This window comes from Phalacrocorax carbo, chromosome 9, assembly GCF_963921805.1.
Source record: "Phalacrocorax carbo chromosome 9, bPhaCar2.1, whole genome shotgun sequence".
Lineage (NCBI taxonomy): Eukaryota > Metazoa > Chordata > Aves > Suliformes > Phalacrocoracidae > Phalacrocorax > Phalacrocorax carbo.
The window spans coordinates 33,370,939-33,392,498 of record NC_087521.1 but is presented as its reverse complement, the minus strand read 5'-3'; the positions used below and the strand labels follow the sequence as shown (position 1 = coordinate 33,392,498).

The 21,560-nt window shown below is 43.0% G+C and overlaps 3 protein-coding genes across 13 annotated transcripts in view; 2 read left to right on the top strand and 1 right to left on the bottom strand.

Moving 5' to 3' along the window:
- ARID4A (AT-rich interaction domain 4A) overlaps positions 1 to 2,095 on the top strand; it is a 50,334-nt gene extending 48,239 nt beyond the window's left edge. For both annotated transcript variants that reach the window (XM_064461040.1, XM_064461038.1), the window contains exon 24: positions 349 to 2,095. In XM_064461040.1, the coding sequence (XP_064317110.1) occupies positions 349 to 452 (104 nt within the window). In that variant the 3' untranslated portion in view covers positions 453 to 2,095. The remainder of the gene's footprint in view (positions 1 to 348) is intronic.
- An 8,434-nt stretch (positions 2,096 to 10,529) lies between these two features.
- On the bottom strand, positions 10,530 to 18,925 carry TIMM9 (translocase of inner mitochondrial membrane 9). Of its 3 annotated transcripts, none has more exons than XM_064461048.1 (4): positions 18,889 to 18,925; positions 14,175 to 14,238; positions 13,737 to 13,832; positions 10,530 to 11,058 (listed from the first exon to the last, which is right to left on the bottom strand). In XM_064461048.1, exons 2-4 carry the CDS (start codon positions 14,211 to 14,213, stop codon positions 10,924 to 10,926), a joined length of 270 nt encoding a protein of 89 aa, XP_064317118.1. In that variant the 5' UTR covers positions 14,214 to 14,238; positions 18,889 to 18,925; the 3' UTR covers positions 10,530 to 10,923. The 3 variants fall into 3 exon arrangements, with proteins under 3 accessions (XP_064317118.1, XP_064317117.1, XP_064317120.1); XM_064461047.1 differs by lacking the exon at positions 18,889 to 18,925 and adding an exon at positions 18,848 to 18,886; XM_064461050.1 differs by lacking the exon at positions 18,889 to 18,925 and adding an exon at positions 18,453 to 18,476.
- A 163-nt stretch (positions 18,926 to 19,088) lies between these two features.
- KIAA0586 (KIAA0586 ortholog) overlaps positions 19,089 to 21,560 on the top strand; it is a 75,562-nt gene continuing 73,090 nt past the window's right edge. For 7 of the 8 annotated variants that reach the window (XM_064461036.1, XM_064461032.1, XM_064461033.1 and 4 more), the window contains exons 1-2: positions 19,089 to 19,583; positions 21,370 to 21,449. In XM_064461036.1, the coding sequence (XP_064317106.1) occupies positions 19,295 to 19,583; positions 21,370 to 21,449 (369 nt within the window). In that variant the 5' untranslated portion in view covers positions 19,089 to 19,294. Of the gene's footprint in view, positions 19,622 to 21,369; positions 21,450 to 21,560 lie in introns of all 8 variants that reach the window. The other variant, XM_064461037.1, reaches the window with a different exon arrangement.

Genomic DNA, 21,560 nt, shown 5'->3' with positions numbered 1-21,560 from the left:
AATATATGTGGCTTTTCAGAACTTGAACTTCACAAAAACATTCACGGACTATTTTAGAACTGTGTATTGGAAACTTGGACTTCCTAGTGCAAGCTCGGTCTGAGTTTTCAGTCAGCGTAACAACTCACCTGACTGATCTTTTCAGTTGGTCTGTGACGCAGAAGGGGTAAGGTTACTCGTCCAGGTTACGTGAAATAGCAGTGAAAGCAATTGACAGAAAATCCGTATTGTTTTTCTGTGACTGTGCCACTTCTTTGAGGTCTTTTAAACAACCTACTAATGAAGGAAACCTTCATTCTGACATGTACTTTGATAATCTGATGCTGATCTGTTGTTCTGTATATTCAGTGTCACATACAGGAGCATCCATGTCATCTGCTTCATCAGACACTGGAATGAGTCCATCATCATCTTCTCCTCCACAAAACGTGCTTGCTGTAGAATGCAGGTGATACACATTTCTCTGCCTTGCCAGCAACTTGCTGCCATGGACATAAATCCTGAAATTCAGCCACAGAAAGCACTCAACTGGTTTGACATTGCCAAGTATATTCTGTACACACTTCCACTGCTGGACTGTACCTGTTCTCCCCTCCTACCCTCTTCTTTTGTTTAATTTACTGTTCAGAGAAACTAAGCTCGTTGGTAACTGAAGGTTTGTAGGCACAATGTGACATGCTTGTCATTGTGTTCAGTTTTGGTTTGGTTTTTTTCTTCTTTTTTTTTTTTTTCCTTTTTTGTTAATGCAGAGAAAGGGCACTTATCAAATTTGAAAAGTTATGTCCAATGAAGCATTCAGGTGTTCTAGGGAGATCTTAGAAAAGCAAGTGCACCGAGCAGACATCAGAGTATTATCAAAAAGAAGTGAGTAACTGCTGCACTTTCACCGAGCTGTACGGTAACTCTTGGTGAGTAGTTCCTCTTTGTGGAAGCACTTGCTATACAGAACTGCCAAAGTATGTGTTCAGCAATGTGCCCAGTTCTAAAGGTGTAAATGGGACAAAATAAATTGTGAAAGGAAGTGTAGTTGACTGAAAACTACAGTTGTAATAAGTCTTCCACTTTTTATAGGATTTTTGAGCACACAATTATGCAAATATTTTAATGTTTATTAATGTTTACAGTGGAATTGTGAATAGGTTTTCAGTGGACTATCTTATCCCTTGACAAAAATATTTTGTCTTTTTTCTATGTAATTTCAGAGTTTTTATTTTGTTACAAAAAGACGAAAAATGAAATATATAACAACAATGAAGTTATTTAACAAGATTTCTAAAGCTGAAATTTTTGTGTAAAATAAGGTATCTTGCAACTTGTTAAATATATTTATTCAGACATTGGATGTTGTATTTTTATGTATTTTTTAAAATATTAATAAAATCGGAAAAAAAATTCTAGGTTAGTTCACTCTTTCGATAAAACATGCTTATCAGTTATGGCTCTTAAGGAGGTTGTATCCAGTGGCCACGCCTGTATTTCAGATGGGTCTGTCTGCGCATCCTCCACACCATAGGAAATCTGTAAGCGGGCATCTGGATTAAAGAATGACTTTATTTGGAAACTTTGGCAGTCCTAGTACTTATATTGTTTTGAGGAACAAAATTTATTGGGTTGCCCTTAAGATACTTTGTCACAAGTTCTTACGTTTGCTATACTGCCGAAAGAATTTATATCTCCCAAAGTTGAGATGCGACGATAAAGTAAAGCAACTGTGTATGCTTTGTCTGTGGATTGTCCCACAGACGGATACAGTTTGTAAATAACTCTCCGAAACCATGTATTTAAAACAATTTGCATATACATTATGTATAAAAGTGATTTTTTTATCAATTTTTTTATTCATGTTTGTACATTGAAAGGGGTTCTTAACCCCTTTTTCTGTGTTTAATATGCTGTAGAGTAATAACATAGATGCTCTAGACTGTATATCAGGATATTCTGGTTCACACGGCAGAAGGTCAGAACGAAACACTAGTGATGGTGTAGCATTACTAAAATGGATGTTTCTTGAAATCTCATTTTACACCATTTGTCAACTTGTGATTCCAATTCCTTCCATTTTCGCAGAAAATTAAAGAAAAAGTACTCTTGTAAATGCACTTTTTCTGTCTTTTCTTAAGCAAAGCAGAACTATTTCAATGTAAGATAAATATGGAGCTCGCTAGACAGCATTAATAAAGGCCATGTTTTAAACATAGGCTTTATATTCTATTTTTATTTAAGTGATTGTTCTTGTAAATGTCTGGGCTTACCTAAATAGGAAAAATTAATCTCCATAAACTGTTGTAAAGACTTTTTCCAGAGCTAACTTTTTCTGTTAATCTTATAATAGCTATGAATAAAAAGCAATACTCATTTAAAAGGAAATAACACGGGTCACATTTTCTCAGATTACCTTCCAAGTTTAATATTTGCAGAAGCAAATTTTAAATTCAGTGAAATAATAGGATGAATTATATCTTATGCAGATATCTAACCTCTGTCTACAAACCATGTGAGATCTTAAGCAGGCACGTATGCGCGCTCAGCACGTGCAGGTGATGGACGAGCTCCGAACCGTCTGCGCCTCAGGGCAGCTGTTGGCCGCGTGCTCGCTGCCTGCTCTGACCTCGCAGGGATGGCAAAAATATTGCATGGAAGACTGAAGGTATGGTCGCACGAAACATGGAAACCCATTCTAACAGACGGACATAGGGAATCCGTACTTCCTCCTTCTGCGTGCTTACTGCGCGCTAGTACCCAGCAGGCAGACACGCCCCAGTAACAGCTCACATTACTGTTCTGGCGGAACGCTAAAGCTGCAAGAAAAGGCACTGGCAAAGCCTCTGGCGTGTGACTGATTTCCTAGTTCTAGCTTTCTGGCAAGAAGCGTAGCAGTGAGCCAGGTTACTCAGTAGATGTTAAAATTAGTCTCTTATGACATTTAAAAATACTATAGGGAAAAGAAGATTAACTTTATAATATGTATAACTGTACTTAGAGGTAGAATCAACAAGAAGCCCTAATAGATCTTTTATTTCTAACTTTACCTTAATCCCCTTGTTTCTGCTTTGTTGACATAAAATAAATTCCACAGTGTTTTCCAATGCCTTGAATAGAAGTTTAAGCTGTTGAGGGTGCAGCAATTGTGATTATACTGAATTGCGATTTTTTTTTTTTTTTAATAATAAGAGATTAGGTATCATGTTTGTAAGAGCAATCAAAAATAAAGCACCCTCTTGGCAGGCTTCGCACTCTTCTGCCTTCTAATCTTTTACAGTTTTTCTCAGAATGATGTATGTTATTTCAAGCTTAGTTAGGAAGTTTAAAAAAATATATATAAAATTAAGACTATGAGATCAAAGGTTGTTAGAACTGTTAAAAACAAACAGGGCTGTAAGAGAATTCAGACTCTCCCCCCACCTCCTGCAATAGATACAAAGAACTGTCAGATCTTTGTCAGACTTACTATTTTTGGATTAGCATATATCTGAAAGCTGGAAAAAACTTGAAACATTTGCATGCAAGGACATAAGGTAAGAAAAGATTACTTTCCCAACTCATTTTAGTTTTTATTTTCTTTCCATAAAGTATACCAGCAATGTGGATACAAATGAGTTTTTATTTTCTCTCTGCTATGTAAGTTTAGCAACACCCAGTTAAACCTCCTCTTGTTTCTGGCTCTGCCATCAGGTTGCTCGTGTTTCAGAAACCTTCTCTTGCTTCATCAGTTTGAACAGATCAGGCAGGAGAAGCAAAGATGTTGGAACAATAATAACAAGCCATTATTTCAACAGAGGTTAAAATTTACACTAGTAATTAGTAGTGAAAGAAAAGCATAACAAAGGCAAATGCAAGTGTGTATCTTCAGGAAGCGTAATGTACCTGACCTTCACGGGGAGCAGCAAAGAGCTTTGATTTGAAGGACAGCAGTAGGAAAGAAAAAGAGATTAAATCGACACCACATCTGGAGCACTGTGTCCAGTTCTGGGCCCCCCAGTTTAAGGAGGATGTGGAACTGCTTGAGTAAGTCCAGCAGAGAGCTACCAAAATGCTGAGGGGACTGGAGCACTTCCCTTATGAGGAAAGGCTGAGAGACCTGGGTTTGTTCAGCCTGGAGAAGACAAGGCTGAGGGGGGATCTCATAAATATTTAGATATTTATAATGCTTATAAATATCTAAAGGGCGGGTGTCAGGATGATGGGACTAGGCTCTTTTCAATAGTGCCCAACGACAGGCCAAGGGACAAAGGGCACAAGCTGGAACACGGGAAGTTCCACCTCAATATGAGGAAAAACCCCTTCCCTGTGCGGGTGCCAGAGCAGGGGCACAGGCTGCCCAGGGAGGGTGTGGGGTCCCTTCCCTGCAGACATTCACCCCCCGCCTGGCCGCGGCCCTGTGCCCCTGCTCTGGGGGTGCCTGCTCACGCAGGGGGTGGGACGGGATGAGCTCCAGAGGTCCCTTCCAACCCCCACCAGTCTGGGTTTCTGTGAAATCACTTCTTCACTGTTTGTGGGATTTTGCACAAGTTCCATTTCCGTCTAATTTTTCTTAAAACAGTAGTATTAGAATATGCTGGGCAGAAATTTTTTTAATGGGTACATATTCTCATTGTATGTGTAGGGAGCCACGTAGTAACGGCTACTGAAGTTACCCAGGGTGGCTTTGGCAGGGAGCTGGAAAGAGATTCTGAATCTTCGGACTGTTGGCGCCTTTGTCTCAGTCAGACTGTCCGGTCCTGAGAGAGCCTCTTTCTCCAGATAGGTTTGTTAACCAGATGGAATTTCACAGCAGGAAAATGAGTATTCTTATAAAATATTCTTCTTTTCCCCGTTAAAAATATTCTTGGATAGCTGAGGCAGCCAAATGGGTTTTCTGGGCAGCATTTACTGGAATTCTTTTACAGCAGTAAGTTTAAGAAATGCTGCTGTTCTCTTTTTAAGAAAAAGAGCACGTTTGGTTTGATCACTTGAAACAAATCTGACAGATGAGCCGGAAGAGATTCACAAGCTGAAACAGAAGATGAGTGCACTAACAAAAGTGTGTTGAGCTGTTTACCTCACTCTCCCCTTCCATTTTGCAGATATTACGCAGTAAAATATTTGTTATTTTTACCTCTCTGTGCTTGGGATTTTATTATTCGCTACGATGTGCAGGATAAAGACTACCTCTGGAGATGAAAGGAACGTAATAAAGCACTGGAACCAGTGGGGATGGTGCCAGGGACTGACTCACTGTAGTTCCAGGGCTTAGGAAAAAGACATTTTATAATTAGCTCACGCTATTTATCAAGCTATTGCCCTCAAATTTTGAGAAAAATCTGTTGTTCCACCTTATTATCTTCCACCAAATAGGATGACTTTTTAAGACATCGCTGGGAGAGAGCTACTTAGTCACCATTAAGTAGCTGGTATTTATTGGGGGTTTTTTTGTTTGTTTTGGAAATCTGTGAGTTCCCCAAGTTCCACAAGCATTCATTAGTCCCATCCATTGCTTTGGAGGAATATGTAAATTCAGTTTTTTGTGTTAACAGTGTTATTGGTCTGAATACGTGCTTGTTTTAATGCCGTTGAGTGGTGGATTTTGTGATCAGTTACAGCCTGATGCCAAATACTGCGTTATCATTTAAAGAAAACTGAAAAGATAACGGCAATCTTAATTGTGAAAGCAGACCATTTCTCACCCGTTCTAAGGATAGGACTTTCCTGGCTTCCTCTTTGTTTTGAATTATCTCAGCCCTATTTATGTTGCTATTCCTGCTTCTTCCCATTTTCAGAGAAATCAATCCTGCTTTCAGTGTCAGAGCAGGGCTGGGCTGGTTGGTTCTGCTTCAGGTCTGCAACTACCAGCTGTTTACATTAGTTAGTACCGTTACGCTGTTGCCTATCCTATACCAACAGTTTTCAAAGGTAAAAAGGTGTCTGTCTTTGTTTTATGACACTTGGCTTTAATTCACCCGTACAGCTCACTCATAAAAAAACCCACATGGAAGCCTCGTGCCACTTAGTTTATCTGTTCCATTCCTTGCCAGCAAAGAAAATCAGCACTAAAGCTCCCTCACAGCTGTGAAAACCTGCAGGTTGTCCATCAGCAGCGCATTTGCTTCACTCCCCCTCGGAGCCGTGTTGGTGAGGGACACAGTTAGGCGTTACCGGCGATGTCTCTCTTTCCCTGCTCTTCAGAGCAACCCAACGTTTCCATTCCAGCCCTGTCCCTGTCTTCAGCTATTTCTCAACTACTCCTTGTCTAATCCCTCATCTGGGTACAGCTTGACCTAATTTGCCATGATCCTGCCGGCTCTGCCAGTTACATAAGGAGGGTTAAGATGTGGAATTTGTATGAAATACTTCGTACATTGCAGAAGGGTGGATTTTTTTTCTTTTTAACAAGCCACTTGTTTACGTGAATGTACAGCTTAAACCGTATCTCCTGGTGCTCATTCATTTCCTACAAATTACTTCCCTCAGGAATGGGTAAGGTTTAAAGCTATTTAAAAAGAGTAGAAAAGAAAAAACCCAAACCCTCGATGCTGCTTACCTTTTGCCTCCCACCCTGCGAGTGACCACTGTGTGCTGTCCCAGCAGCTTCTCCGCGGAGTACTGCTTTATATATCAAGTCCCCGTTACATCAGCTCTCTTACAACTGTTTTCTGCACTATTCATTCTCTTTTGTTTCAGTTTATGGCCCTGTTGCGGCGGTGGCTCCCCACAGCCAAACGGTGCCTCTCCCGCCACAGCCGCACCCTGTCACCTTTGTCACCAGCCGCAGCACTTCCCTACGTGTCCTGAGGGCAACAGATAAAACCCCACAGGTTTCTTACATGTTTTTTTCCCCTGCACACACAGCCATCACGCTGGGCCCTCCCATAGCCACAGGCTGTGACCTCCCGCCTCAGTAGCCACCCCAGACCAGGCCACCCCACTCCCCGCTGAGGGGACTCTGTGGGGCAGCTGATGGATGGGATCCCCACAAAGGCCCCGGGGGAGAAGGTGGCAGGACTGATGCGCCGCAGATCTTCTCCTCAGGCCCCACCGCTGTCCCCAGGGGACCCGTGTCCTCCATCAGGCAGAGACATTCTCTTCCAGAGACGTAAGCAAGCCCCAGAGCAAAAACACAGCAGGAGAGGCAGCCAACCCCCATTTCCTACCAATAAGGTGGTTAGAGCGTGCCCTGCTGCAAAGGAGGCTTTGAAACCCTCTTCCTTCAGCCGTGACTCAGAGCAGAGGTCCCAGCAGGTCCTTGGGGCAGCAGCATGCACAGAAAGACAGGAAAAGGGTCCCTAATTCCATATCCTAGTAAGGGCAGATCTGTGAAATACAGAAATAGCCGCCAACTGCATTTCTGCTTTGACTGTTTGAAATTTAGATAAGCTCCCCTTTGTGTTACATAAACTAATGGTGATATGTCAAGTACACTACCTTAAATATTTACACAGGCATCCCAGCTCCCTCAGCAGTCCTCTTACTTTCCCTCACATTAAAGTGAGTTACAGAATAAAAAATGTTGGCCATGGTCTGTTCAAGCATTGTATAAATGTAGACGACTCCCCCCCCCCCCCCCCCCCCGCAAGAGTGATTTAGGGTCTTTCATGTGTCTCAGTTGCGTCTGTTTGTGTGTGAAAAATCCTAGGAAAAGAGACTCAACCATCATTTGGTGGTCTGACAGTCCTGAACTACTGAAGCTAGAATGTTGAATGCTCGCTGTTGTGTTTACAGAAAGAACCTAACACCAAAATGCTAAGGAGGGCGAAGCTGAAGTAAAATGTAATTTTAAAACATTCTAATATTTAACAGAATTGTAACTTTATTTAGAGTTCTTTTAATGCTGTGTTCTTGAAACTTAAGAGCACACAAAAATGCCTCCTTGCACTGAAGGCACATGCCTTATCTCTGGGCGTTAGGTATTTAAGCCACACTTCCCTTACAGAACATTGCAGTTGCATCTTTCCTTGCCTTCCCGATGAGAGCTCAGAAGTTGAAGCTCTTAGCAAGGGTTACAGAAATTAGGACTTTGCTCCTATCCTTGAGTGTTCAAGGGACCTCTATAATAATCTTCCAGACGATTGATCTGATCGCTCTGTGGCTACCACTGATACACTGGGCAGTCTGGAGCAAGGCTCTCCTTTGACCCTTCTGTTTTCTGTGGGCTGACTAGTAATTGCATGCTTTTATAGCCTTTTGGTTCAGAGGCTCATTTCAGCAGGAACGATCTCTGTTCCCATCCCTGCTGCAATGAATGTCACCTCCAAATGAACATCTGTACACTAGCCCCATCTCAGCAAGCCATTTTTGGCAGGTTGCGCTGCTGTTGCCTCCTCTTCCCTCCTGCCTCCACTCTGGCTCACTCTTTTCACGGCTTTCTCAGTATTCCTTCCTCAGCAGCCCTCCATTTTTCACCCTTCGCTCTTCCCATCAGAACCAGTTCCATTCCTGCACCTAACCTAATATGCCTTATATCTAGATGAGCTTTGAAATAGTCCTAATTGACAGGCACATCCGTAAACAAACTGCAGTTGCTATAAGCACATTGCTCCTGTGGAAGGCAAGAGTGTTTGTCTGTCCAGCTTCATTTCAGGGCAGCAGCTACCAACCCAATGTTCATACTTCCAGTCATACTTTTCAGCCCACCTACTTGTTCAGGGAGCATGGGGAGAGGCGGGAGATGTGATATCTAATTAGATTTTAAGAGTACATGTTTTCGTGGGATAACACAGGGTTAAGGCAGCTTTACAACTGGAGTAAAAGGAAACGGGGGAACCAGAAAGTGAGTAATGGATTAACTAAGTCCCTCTAATACTTGCTTAACCTTTTGTACAGTAAATCTGCCTTAAATATTTAAACATCTTCCTACCACCAAATCCCCAAACACTGAAACATGAGGGAAAATCGTAATGTTTTTTTTTTTTTACCCCCCTCTGTTCTGCCCCAAGCACACGAACATCCTCCAATCCCATCACTTACACTCTTCAGTCGCTTTTCTGAGCAACTGTCCTCTCTGCACACTAAGATACAATGGAAAATGGGATGATTTCAATCACGAGTTACTTTCGAACGTTTAACAAAAAGACTGATTTAAAGAAAGCCTTAAATCTTTCCTATGGCTATACTATTTCTAATTGGCCATAACATTTGTGGCCTAATTGTGGCAAACAATCTAGACATTATTATTAGCTGGTTATTCCTGTGAAAAAAATAGGACATTGGAGACTCACTGCCTTATTTGGGTTCTTTTTTAGCCTTTGCTATTTTAGAGTTAGCTCTTGGCCATCTCCAAGGTAACAAGGCATGGGCTAAATAGGAAAGAGCTGTGACAGAGCTAGTACAGAACACATGTAAATGAGACTGTAGGAACATACTTGTTTCTTCTACCTTTGAAAGGCACCTGAACAGATTTCTGTGGAGAGCTGGGGCAGCCATGAACAGCAGCAAGCAGAGCAGTGCCCAGTGCAAGCAGCCTGTGTGCTGTGCTGCAGTCAGGGCTAGTAATAATCTACAGCCTGGACAGCTGAGAGTTGAGTAGTAAAGAAAAAAAGACAAGCAGGAAATAATTCTTTCAAACTGCCCCTGGAAATAAAAAGCAAGAGAGAAGGTAACAACAAAAAAGCATGTGGGCAGACTTCCTGCCACTTCTGTTCCTTACTGTTGCCTTTCTACCCAGCAGCTGACATGAAATCGCTTTGCTTCAGTCTTCATTGCTTGAAATCACAAAATCGATACGGTAATCCTGATGTTCAGTTCCTTTTGTTACTGTATTTTATTAGTTAGAGCTAAGGTAAAATGTGCCTGTTAGCTATCATTCTACTGCACTAACAACCTGGCTGCCGGATTTCAGCTATCAAGACCCCTTCAAAGGACTGGTGTTTTCTTCTAAACCAAATCCACCACCTCAGAGCAGCTACCTTCCACAAATTTCTCCTTGTACTCATCCAGCAGCAAAAAAGGCATCGTTTTGTGCATACCCCGTGCCTTCTGTTGGCATTCACAGAATTAAAGGAGAGAACTACCAGCAAGGCCAGTGCTTGGAGCGCATCATGTTTGCATCAGGCAAGGAAGCTGGGTTTGGAGGGCTCCTGGGGTTCCCCGAAGGAAACGAGGAGTGCAAAGAAGTTGCCTTGGGGACCAGTGCTGCTAATGACACACTCCTGTCCCTTGTAACAACCTGGTGAAGCATGAGGCGAACATAACCTAGGGGTACGCTGGCAGAGTATCCCTGCCTACCGCAGCCGACTAGTTACAGCCGTTCTCTGCCATTTATAACCACCCTTGGCTGGACGCTCTCATCACCACCCTCCAGCACTCCAGGAGAGTCAGAATGATCACGAGGCTCCGTGAGGGCAGCTCAACAAAAGTTCTTCCTGAAATCACAGAAATAACACATTCACAAATCCCCAGCTGCTGAAACAAAGTCACTAATTCCGTTCTCTATCAGCAACTTACAGCAGCAATGAATGAACAGAACCTTGTAGTAGTTAAGGAGGAACGAGACCACAGCAAACAAAACACAGCTTTCAAGCTGCGTCCTAAAAATGTATCTTTTGAAAGGACATACATACAGATGTATAGTTCCCATTTATTTTTACTTGAATTAAAAAAAACCTGCATTTCCCATAGTACACTCTTTCCATCTGAACCAGTCCTAGCAGAAAGGAAGTATAACCCTCCCCCCCCCCCCTTGAAATTTAAACGTACCCATCTGCAGGCCCTGGAAAAGTTTGTATCAATATTACTCCATTGTAGAGTAAAAAGGGCCTCAGAAACAGACTCCGTGGCCAATCCAGCATGACTAACTCCGTGTTTAACCCTTCACGGTTTCCACTATCTGAAGAGCATCTACAACTCTCTTCTGGGTTGCTGGACGTACACCCCGACAGTAGAAAATCCAAAATGTGTTTTTGCCCAGTGAACACTGGCACTGCTTGTAAAGTCTGAACAAAGTGGTCTTGTCTAACGAGGTTGGCCAAGCAGTCCTGCTTTAGCTGCCAGAGCTTCGTTCTGCTGAATATGGTACTCCTGAAATCTCATGGAGATCCTTTGTGTCATTTTTAAATACTTCTGTAGGCAGTGGTCTGAGCAAGTCATCTGGAGGAAGAGGGAAACAGAAGGTTTAAAACAGTAATTAAAACGTTTCCCTAAACATGACCCAAGATATAACTGTATCCAGGGATAAATGATTAGGTGACTACAACTCCTATTCTGCGTTAAGCCTCAACATGAGGGCCTAAGTGTGCACAGCCTCTTTGTGCAGTGGAAAATGTGAAGTTTAAGTTTTGACGGATGTCTGAAACATCTTTTAATATTCATTCTCATATGAAAGTCCTCACGGAAAACATCTCAGATCTAGGAGGCATTACCATCTCATCCTTGGGCTCCTCTTGTGAAACTGAAGTATATAAAGCATTTTGTTTTGCAATAAATACTACATCTATTAAATGATTATCTTTTAAAATTCTGTTTACAAACACATACTATTTTTGACAGCCAAATATAGTTTAGTGTGTGCTAGCTTAGTTTACCCTTTCTTTGACCTTGTTCCTATCAGCTCCGTTAGTCTTCTTGTACTTGCTTGGTTAGCCTTCATATAAGCCACCAGAGTACCCTCGGAAGTTATATCAACCAGCTGGACAGAGAAGTAAATACCGGGGCCTATTCCACCCATGGTATTACTTTTTAAATTCAGAGGGGGATTTTTTTCTTTCTTTAAGTACAGAGAAAGAGTTATGAGATTATTTCTGAGCAACAGTTCTACCAACTGGATATTCTGTATCATGGTTCTAAACCTTGCTATAACTGTAAAAGTTAACACATTTAGATAGAAAGGAAAGACAACCACTTTGCATGATTACTAGAAAACCAGACATCGCTTTGATTCTGTTCAGTATAAAGGGATGTGAAAAGAAAAGCCCATGCAGCTTTGCACACCACCCACCACCTGCCCTCCTCTCCTTGACCTGGCATCAGCTACAGCAAAACCTGTTAAGCAGGAGTAAAGTCTGACTAGGAAACAAATTCTGGAACTACCCCAAGCCACTTCTCCCAGAGGGCGTGGTATTTGTGATATGGTGCCCGGGGGAAGTCTAGACTTGCAGCGCAGACTTGCTGTAGGGAAAGAGGTCAGAAGCTGTTTTTTTCAAAAGCAGAATCTCAAAGGAGATTCACGGAGGTACTCGTCTTAATTATTTAATGAGAAACTACAACTTTCCGTAGGAACAGAGGAATTTCCATACCAGATCAGACCAGTGCCCTGTTTCCAGTAAGGGCAAGAGCCAGATGATCTGCAAGAAACCCCATAATGGATAATTACGGACAAAACTTCCCATAAGAAAGTTTCTTCCTAGCCTCCATCATTAACAAATGGCTCCTGAACTGCCAGACATGGCCCCTCTGCAGCTCACAGAAGCAAGAAAAAAAGGCAAATCAGCATCTAAGAATATTTTTTGCATCTAAATAATCTTAAACTAAAGTCCCCTCCAATGACCACTCTTTGGTTTTGGATCCCAGGACTTTAATGAAAGACTACAGGAACTGTTATTTTTAAAGAAATTTTAGTAGCACTTTGGGTAGCAGAAGGAGGAAGATAATCCTCTACTGGAAATCAAATACCATCCCAGAAGGGTAACAAGGTTGTGCCGCTAACACTTCTGTCAGTTCTGTTACCTGGCACTCCTTGTACTGTTCAAGCAATTCAAAATGAGTTGGTAAAAGACAGTAACAAGACCTTATCCAGAATAACTCTGACCTCCTGTTGTCAATACAAATTCCACTAAAGCAAATGCAGAGAAGATCAGGGAAACAAGGAATCTGCCTTGGGAAGCCAAGCAAGCTTTGTTTAGTGCAGCAAAACAAGAACTGAAAGGAGACATGATTTTTGCCTGTGCTGAGGAGTTAAACTCCAAGGAGGCAGAAAATGCTCAAAAAAACCGGTTAGTTTAAAACTTCAGGTTTTTATTCCCCTGCCAGCAGTGCCAAGCAAAGGTTATTAGACTTTTAACCAACAAAATAATGAGATCCTGAAACAGGAGAGGATAGGCAAAAATCATGCAACTAATCTTATCGAGAGCTTAATCTTTTTTGCAGGTGACTATGTGGTGGAGCTCCCTGCAATGCAGAGAAGTGGATTTAACAGCCAGAGCTCTGGAGGCCTGCGTCTCTATGACTCACTACAATGCAGGGCACATGGGTAGGTAAACAAGTATTTCAGTAGGATTCTACCTTCAAGGAACGAGATGCAGATTGTAGGTGGGCAACTTCCATGTCCATAAAGATACCACCCATCATGAGTTGAGGCAACGAACCTCCGCTGATAGCTCAGAACAAAATACACAGAATTGCAATAAGCAGCCAATACTTAGAGCGAGATCGGGACGGTTCCCTCTGTGTGTGCATACAACAAGAAACCCTCCAGTGGTCCCGGCCCATAGTTTGTCTGTAGCCACTGATCTAACACATCAAAAGCACTTGGCTTTGGTTGGTTGGTTTCTTTTTGTAAACAGGCTGTTAGGGTGCAAAGAAGTATTTGTCATCACCTTTGGACATTCTTGGGAAAGCAAAACTACAGACAAGCTATTTCCCTTCCTTCCACTAACTTGCTTCTTTTCTCACTTGGAAGCTACATGCCAGACACCAATACCCCATTAAAGACTGCTAACCAGCATTTTAGCCAGTTGAAAGATCAAAACTTTAAGTTGCTTCTGAAATTTGAATGCTGCGCAGCAATTCTACCAAAGGGTCATTAAAAGCATTAGGAAACATTTACCCACCTCTTCTGGTTTAACCTCTCTGCTAGTGAAATCCTTTATGCAATCCAGGAAGCAGTTTTCTGTAAGTTTATTGTATGTTCCAAGAAACTCCTTGAACTATAAATAAAAATTGAACAATGAGTTTTAAGAAAAATTCTACGTTAATTTCTTACCCACAGCTGCACGGGCCACCTGGTGGCACTAACATTTAGCGGACAAGTCACTAGAAAAATTCACTATCAGTCAGAAGACTTCAGCACCAAATGCTGCTAGTATCAAATCAGATACTATACTGCGTCTGTCAATGGTCAAACCATTAAATTTTAGTTGCTACAGAACTAGTCTTAACTCAGACGATAACTTAACTTTTTGTCCTTCTCCATGCCCTCCACCTTTTACTCTACGTGACAAAGAACTATAAGATCTTCAAAGCCACCACTCATTACTACAGCGTCTTACCTGCTTGATCTGATCAGATTCCGATATTTGTCCGGCCATATTCTACCGCCTGTGATTCACTCACCTATTCGGAAGATAAAAGTCATGTTTCAGACAAAAAGCATATATATGAACTGCAACATTTTACAACAGAATGAAATTCTACATGTCCTTGAAGTGTGTTTAAATGCAACTTTGCTAGTGAACTTTCACGCCATCCACTTGAAGGAAAGTTTTCTATTTGAAATGTATTCAGTTAAAAGAACATGCAAGATAATTCCAGGTATGAAACCTTCCCAGATCCGCCTGTTAACTGCTGCCCTTTAAATGCTTCTTAAGCATTTCAAACAGTTGAAATGCTGTATTAAAAAAAAAAAAAAGGTATTTTATAATTCTTTCAAACACACAAAGTAAAGCTAGGGCAGGAGTCGGGGGAGAACAAGCAATAACATTTTCTAGCCCTAGAGTTTCAATGACTTCAGATGTCACCTGTAAAAACAGTAAGGAAAAAAGCAAGCATGAAACAGTGGCCGCTCTGAACAGGCGCAGCATAAGCCAGATTGCATCAGAGAAGCGACGCCTGGTTTCTATGTAGCTGCATTCTCGCCAAACACTTGAACTAGAGCAATTGTTCTGGTCACTGAATATAGTGAATTAAATGCAAGAAAACATAGAAGAATGAGAATGGCCTTAAAGAGAGTGAAACAGACAAAGAAAAAGGGAAGAGTGAACAGTCATGGATCTGAGAAGTCAAGCAAGCATCCTCAAGGAAGATTCATATTCCTAATCCAACACAGTAAACAAGTTAGGGCTTGAAAGCATCCCTGCAGGTTTCCTCAAAGAATACTGAAAGCTAGTCTTCCTTTTCACTTAATTTACATACTTTCTAAGACCTGTCACAGATGATAATGCAAGCTAATGTTACACATTGACAAGAACAAGATCCTTCAGTTTAATTCACATCAACTTGTGGAAGAAAAATTAGCACTAAAGTGTAATTAGTTTGTGAGAAAAGTTCATTTGGCCCTTTAGCAAGGGCTACTTAAAACAAAATCTCATATTATGCTTTGCCAGGTTTTGAGCAAGACATGTTTTAGAAACCTTCAAACTATTTCCATCTCTCGGCAGGGGGAAGGGAGAGGGTAAGCAAGCCTTCTGAACAAGGACAAAAAGACATTAATAATTATTTCTACAACAGAAAGAAAACTAAGCAACTAAAAATCGCACTATGGAACTCCCACAAGCATGCATTCCCCCTTCACCACACCCAGCAGCAGAGTAATTGTAACATCTGCCTCTTAACTTTACACTTCATCACTACACAGCAAAGGTAGTGGGGCTGGAGGTAAAGAGCACATGGGATTCTTGGATTTAATGTGCATACCCCCATGACAAAGAATTCCTCGAGGATAGATAGGTCACACAGGTTACACTTACGGAGAGCCTATGGGATATGATTGCTCAGCAGAAACAAGGCATTACTCAGGTTAATACAAACTTCTAACTTGTTTTAGGAGAGGTGGACATGACTCATCTGGGAGAACAACTCCTGAGAACAGACAGCAGCTCCACTCTCTCATTTCTCAGCCCGTTAGAAGAAAAGTCAGTGACAATTCTATAAAGTCAGTTTAAGTAGATTTTTAAACAGAGTGTTAAAACCCACAGGGAACAGGAAAGACTTTTGCCCTCTCCCAAGCAGAGAAAGCTAAAAGCTTCAACAGTCAGCACCCTTTTCTCACACTCAGTATTGCTTCATTATGCTTGTTTATAACTAACATGATCTTTTGTTCTCTGTGACCAGATTGGCAAGGTTAAAATTATAGTTTTACTGAACTGCAGTTCCACAAAGCTTTTACGCTTGAGAAATAGCTCGGATTTAAATCAGCACAGTGACACTACCTGATTTTAAGTGTCTGAAGCACTTGTCCCTCGACAGGTATTCTACACTTTGGATGCAGTGGGCAGTGAAATTACAGGGCTCTACCACACCCCGTCAGTAGCTATAAACCGCAGGCAGTTGTGTTGCCATCTAAAAACAGGCTACCTGAACATTCCCAGAAATGTGTGTATCTGGTTTATTCTTAAAGTATGTTATGTGTATCATTTCAAGTTGTCTTGTTGTTTGTCCCCTTTCCCTCCAGCCTGCAAAACAAGCCCAAAACAAAGTGATGGAAGAGCCCATTATGGGGCTCGGCACCTCAGCTAACACACCACACAGCTTCTTACACAGCTCAAACAACTCCAGCGTGCTTGGGGTTTAAGCCTACACAGCCTGGATTACTTTCCCCTGGGCTAAATGCGATTTGGAAATTGGGCACTGCACTTTTAAACATGTCACACTGAAGGAAGAAGATTATCTCTGAATAAACCTCTGCAGCAAGGGCCACACGGTCTGGATGGGCTGGTTCACCAGGAAAGCAGCAACAGCTGGGAACTCTCCCTTCCTGAAGGGCCCTGGAGCTCTTCCAAATCTGTTTTGGTGTTCTAAAGAGACATTCGTTTAAGATAAGCCTCTCTGAGCAAAATTAGCAAATTTGAGGTTTTGATTTTTCATACGTAGACAAAATGGGATTTCCATCCTCTTTCTGAAGATAATAAAGGCTTTAGCCTATTCAAACCTATTCTCTATGCAACACCCTTCCCAGCTCCCAGCCCTGTTTTAGAATCTGGAAAATGCTTCTAATATTCCTTCTGCTGCAGCTGCCACTCCCATTGCCATGGTGACACGGAATCATACAGAGTGACGGCTTCTTTTAAAAACCTAACGCTTGTATATGAAATAAAACCAGTGATTATGTTAAAGATTCCTAACTAACCTAGGTCACTCATCTATCTGTTTCCATGGCAGGAGGAACAGAAGCCAGAACTCTTCTAAAACTTCTTATCTGTGCGCATACAGCTTCCCCATCTGTACCTCCAGACCTTTGGAAGCTGAGGGCTCATGAACATGCTCCTAAGCACTAATAACTGGAACAGAGCTTTGATTATTATTACTCTGCTGCTGGGTGGCCAAACAGCCTGCCTCCATATAACAGCCCGGAGTTCTTACAGGTAAAACATGCACTCTAAACTGCAGTGAGGATATTCTTTCTCTCCACTGATGTAATCAACATTTGTGTCTACTATCTAATCTTGAGTCAACAGTATCCTTTCCCATAGAAACAAAACAAGCCCTGTGTTCTGGGGCTTTTTTTCCAATCTTTTTGCAAGGAGCTACATTTTATTGGTCTGCAGAGACACATCATAAATCCATCACACTTGTTAACCCAATTAACAATCAGCATTAGGTGTAAGTACAGCCTACTATAGACACACAAGGCTGTAACTTTTTTTTTTTAAACCTTCACTTCTAATTGTACCCACAGAACACCATGCAAGTGTTTCTGCATGTGTATAAAAAGGGCAAAGAAGAATAAAAATATCAAGTCAAAGGAATCTGTCAAGAATTCCCAGCACCCACAGCCTGTAGAGAAAGTTGGGGTTGTTTTTATAGCTGCGAATTACCAGGCTAGAACTTAACTGACATCAGATTAAAAAAAAAACTCATTGATTTAAAGAGCTCTTTTACTGAATCTAATCAAACTACAAATACCTACGAAACCAGCAGGCTGCTAAACTAACCACATCAAAATAGGCAATTTAACACCAAACTCGTGGTGCTGCCTGCCTGGGCAACCAGCCCTCCGCCCTGCACCAGCCCCGCAGCCACAGCCCTGCCAGGAAGGGGCAGCGCCCAGCTCTCCCTGTGCCCAGCGTGGGTCCAGCCGCTCTCCTTCACGTTGGTGCTTGCAGCAAGGCTGCACAAAGGTTTTCTTATCACTCTGCACACTATGGTCAGCCTTCCGATGGAAAGGGTGAGATGAGAAAGGGACTGGTCAGAAGATGGCTGGAAAATAAGATATACCTGGTGCACAGGTTATTGTAATGCATTTTGGGGACATGGTTTAGGAGGTATGGGGGTGTTGGGTTGATGGTTGGACTTAATGGTCTCAGAGGCATTTTACAACCTTAATGATTCTGTGACTCTTATGATCTCGTGGCCATGGGCCAGACCATGCTCTGAAGGAAGAAAGGTTGATGGCAGAGAAAGTCTCCTAATGCCTGTTAACATAGTAAGTCTGAAACCAGACACCCCGAGAGTCTTTTTGAACAAGCTGAACACAGGTGAGGGGTTCTGTCTGGAGGGAAAAAAACCCACATATATTTCCATAAGCTGTCTCCTATTTGAGTTAGATTAGGCCTGACTGATACTCGTGACCCAAAAGGTCAAAACCTAAGCTAGAGATAATGCAATTTCACCTTGGCTTTGCTTTCTTTTTTTACTACCCTCTCCCGTTCTTGCCTCGAAGGGCACCTTGAGGTTCTCCACCCGGGGGGATCCTCGCTCGGCGCAGCCCCGGCCCCGGCCGCCGCGGGCACACCGCCTCCTCCCGAGCCGCGGAAAGGACCGCCCAGGGACGGCGTTTCCTCACCCATGAGGTGTTTGCCGTCCCTCCCGCCCTGCCTCGCCTCATGGCCCAGCCCCTCTCCCGGCAACGGCTGCCCGCGGCCCGCCGCCCTCACAGCTGACAGGAGACCCCGCAGCCCCCGCTCCGGCCCCTCAGGCGCGGTGCCGCGCTCTCCCCAGCGCCGCCGGGCCCGGCCGTGCCGCCCGGGGCTGCCGGTCCCCGGGGAATCGGCCAGGACGGACTTACCAACAACTCTACCCTCCTTCCCCCAAGCGCAACGCTCTTACCTGCCCCCCTCGTTGCCCTACCGGAAGCGGGCGGGGCTCTGGTGGAGGTTTCCTTCCGGACGCTATTAAGTAGAGGACCGCGCGCAGGCGTGAGGGAGGTGTAGGTGGGTGGCGTTACCATGGCAGCGGGTACTTCCGGTGCGGCCCCGGCGGGATCGGTCTCTCTCTGCTCCTCAGGGCCCCGGCGGCGGGCGGGGGTGTCCGGGGCGGGCAAGGGGGGCTCCGGGACGGACAGGGGTACCCGGGGCGGGCGGGAAACCCACCCCCACAGCCCTCAGGCTGCTCCCCGTGCGCGGGGGCCGGCGGCGGGGCCGTTCCCGCCGTAGCGCCCAGCCCTCAGGGACGGTCTTTTGACAGAGCGCTGCCTTCGGCCTCCCTTGCGGAGCTGCGCGAGGAGACCCTCCTCATGGAAGCAGAAAGCAGCTCCAGCCTCAGCCCGGACTCCCTGGCGAGTCTCACAGCGGGCGACGTCCTCATCCACTCCACGGGTGTCCGCAGGGAGAGGCCCACTGAGGCTGTCGCCGGTGGCCGTATGAAAAATGTGACGGTCGCTGTCAAGAAGCTGCAGGAAGCGGTTTCCCCCTGCCAGGCGGCTGAGGCTGAAGGCAGAACACCCTGCGCTTCTCCAGCCGTGCTGGCGAGCAGGGCTCCCCGCGGGGCAGCAACCCACGGACCGCCCCGCAGCGCGGCATCGGGTGCGTGATTTACCGTGGGTGTTCAGCTTAGGTTGGAGGTAAAATCGCTGCGTGGTGTGTTCAGACCTGTGCTAGTTTTATAGTTAAGGAAATTTTTGTATTCTGGTACTGCAAATATCAGCGCTCTTTCAAAAGTTGTGCTGGCCTCTTTGTTTTACCAGACTTTGTCTCGCATGTGAAAAGCGACTTGTGCAGGGTGGGGTGGTCAGTCAGAGCTCCGGTCTTGACTCCAGGTTCCTAGCCCAATTAAGTTAGGCAATTATAATCTTTATTTTTTAAAAATGGCTGTCATTGTGACATTTCACAAATATATTAGGCAGGAAGGTTTTAGGCAGCATCAGAGGATGAAACAGCGTACGTGGGCAGGGACCTAAAGAAGAAAGTTAAGAAGCTTGGTGACTTTCCAGCCTGTCACCGTTTTTAATGCAGTTTGTAGCTCACCTTTTTAGACCCCTTATATATCTCTTCAATTTTATGCCCAAAGTACAGTCAGCAAGCTAATCAGTGCCTAACAAAATATTGCTCTTGCTGACAGACAGCTCCAGGTAGTCCCAATATTTGGGCCTTCTTTGTGTTCTCATGGAATTTTGTGAATTATTTTGTGGTTTTATACTAGAAGAGAGATCAAAAGTCTTTTAATTGCTTCTCTTTCTCTGCTTCTTTAAAGATGATTTTGTTTGGAGAGCTTGAGCAAGTAGATGTTCAAGCTGTAGCTGTACAAACTTGCCTTTTAAAATAAGTGTTTATTGGACACTTGAAAGGTGATATATGTTAAATGTTGGGAGTAGGCATTCTGAGAAAGTCATTCAGCTGTGGTCTTTTTTAATTTGCAATTTTTTCAGGTTTTATGGAACAACATGAGTTTCAGAGCTGGTCAGTTAAAACAGCTATTCAAAAAACTCTTAGGGAAAAAACAAGTTTCCCTGCTATCTACTGTAACTTTACATTTTACCTGTTAAAATTATTTTTCTTCTCATGTAGTCTTGGAAAACAAACAAACAAACCCTACCCCTCCTAAACCCCACCTGCTTGACACAAACAACACGTACTGGTCAACTGCCTGTACCAGTGAAGCTCACACAGATGAGTAAAAGAAATGAAAAACCTAAATATCATCCTTTTCTGTAACTTTTTAAAAAAAATATATGTAGTAGTATTAAGTAAATAATTTTAAGTCTTTTTTAAATGGAATGAGTCAGCAGAGATGTACCGTGTTCTCTTCAAGTTCAAAAGTGACACAATCTGTGCTATGTATGTAGTCAGTCAGAACTTCCATTTTATTTCCTTAAAATACATACCCATTACAGTCTTTGGGGAAAGGATTTTAGTCTTTTGGGGGTCAAGGTTCAAACAGCTTCAAAAGATGTTATTTTTATAGTGTTAGGAAGACATATTTGTCTCTGACATATCTAAAATGTGTACTGTCTTCCATGTCCTTCTTCTGTAAGAGATGTTATCATATAATTATCTCTCTAGACAAGTAACCCTCTATGCTCCGATGATCATTAGACTTGAATTTGAGCTAGACATTGTCAATTCTTTTAATGCTCTTGTTTTTCAGAGACTTTTTCATATATTGTAAAACAAGTCTGTAATCCAGGCTCACAGAATTCATTAATGTTTGTAAGCTTCAGCTTGATGGCTGTAGTCGTTTGTGTTATGAAATTCATTATGTTTAGATATCCAAAGATACAGGCAGAGGAAATGTTGAGATTTGGATTAGTCAAGGTATACTGAATATGGGTAACAAATCATTATCACCACAGTAAAACTGCTCTTATTTTAGGAGTCCTGAGTACTAAAGGATGCCCGGAACATCTGCTTTCAGTAGAAAATTCTACTGAGCCCATGTTTGTATCACAAATGGTAAGAAAAGTTACTGTTCCTTCCGGGAATCCTGAACTTAGAGAATGGCTTTTTTTTTTTTCAAAAAGTTGTAGCTTCTGTAAAAGCATGGCAAATCTGTGGCTCAGCTTC

Bases quoted from the DNA above. Each gene is read 5' to 3' on its own strand.
- TIMM9 (XM_064461048.1), bottom strand. From the start codon at position 14,213: ATGGCCGGACAAATATCGGAATCTGATCAGATCAAGCAG. The intron at 13,833-14,174 runs GTAAGACGCTGT...TTTTATTTATAG, and splicing joins AATCTGATCAGATCAAGCAG to TTCAAGGAGTTTCTTGGAAC. The intron at 11,059-13,736 runs GTGGGTAAATGT...CTCTTCCTCCAG, and splicing joins GAGAGGTTAAACCAGAAGAG to ATGACTTGCTCAGACCACTG.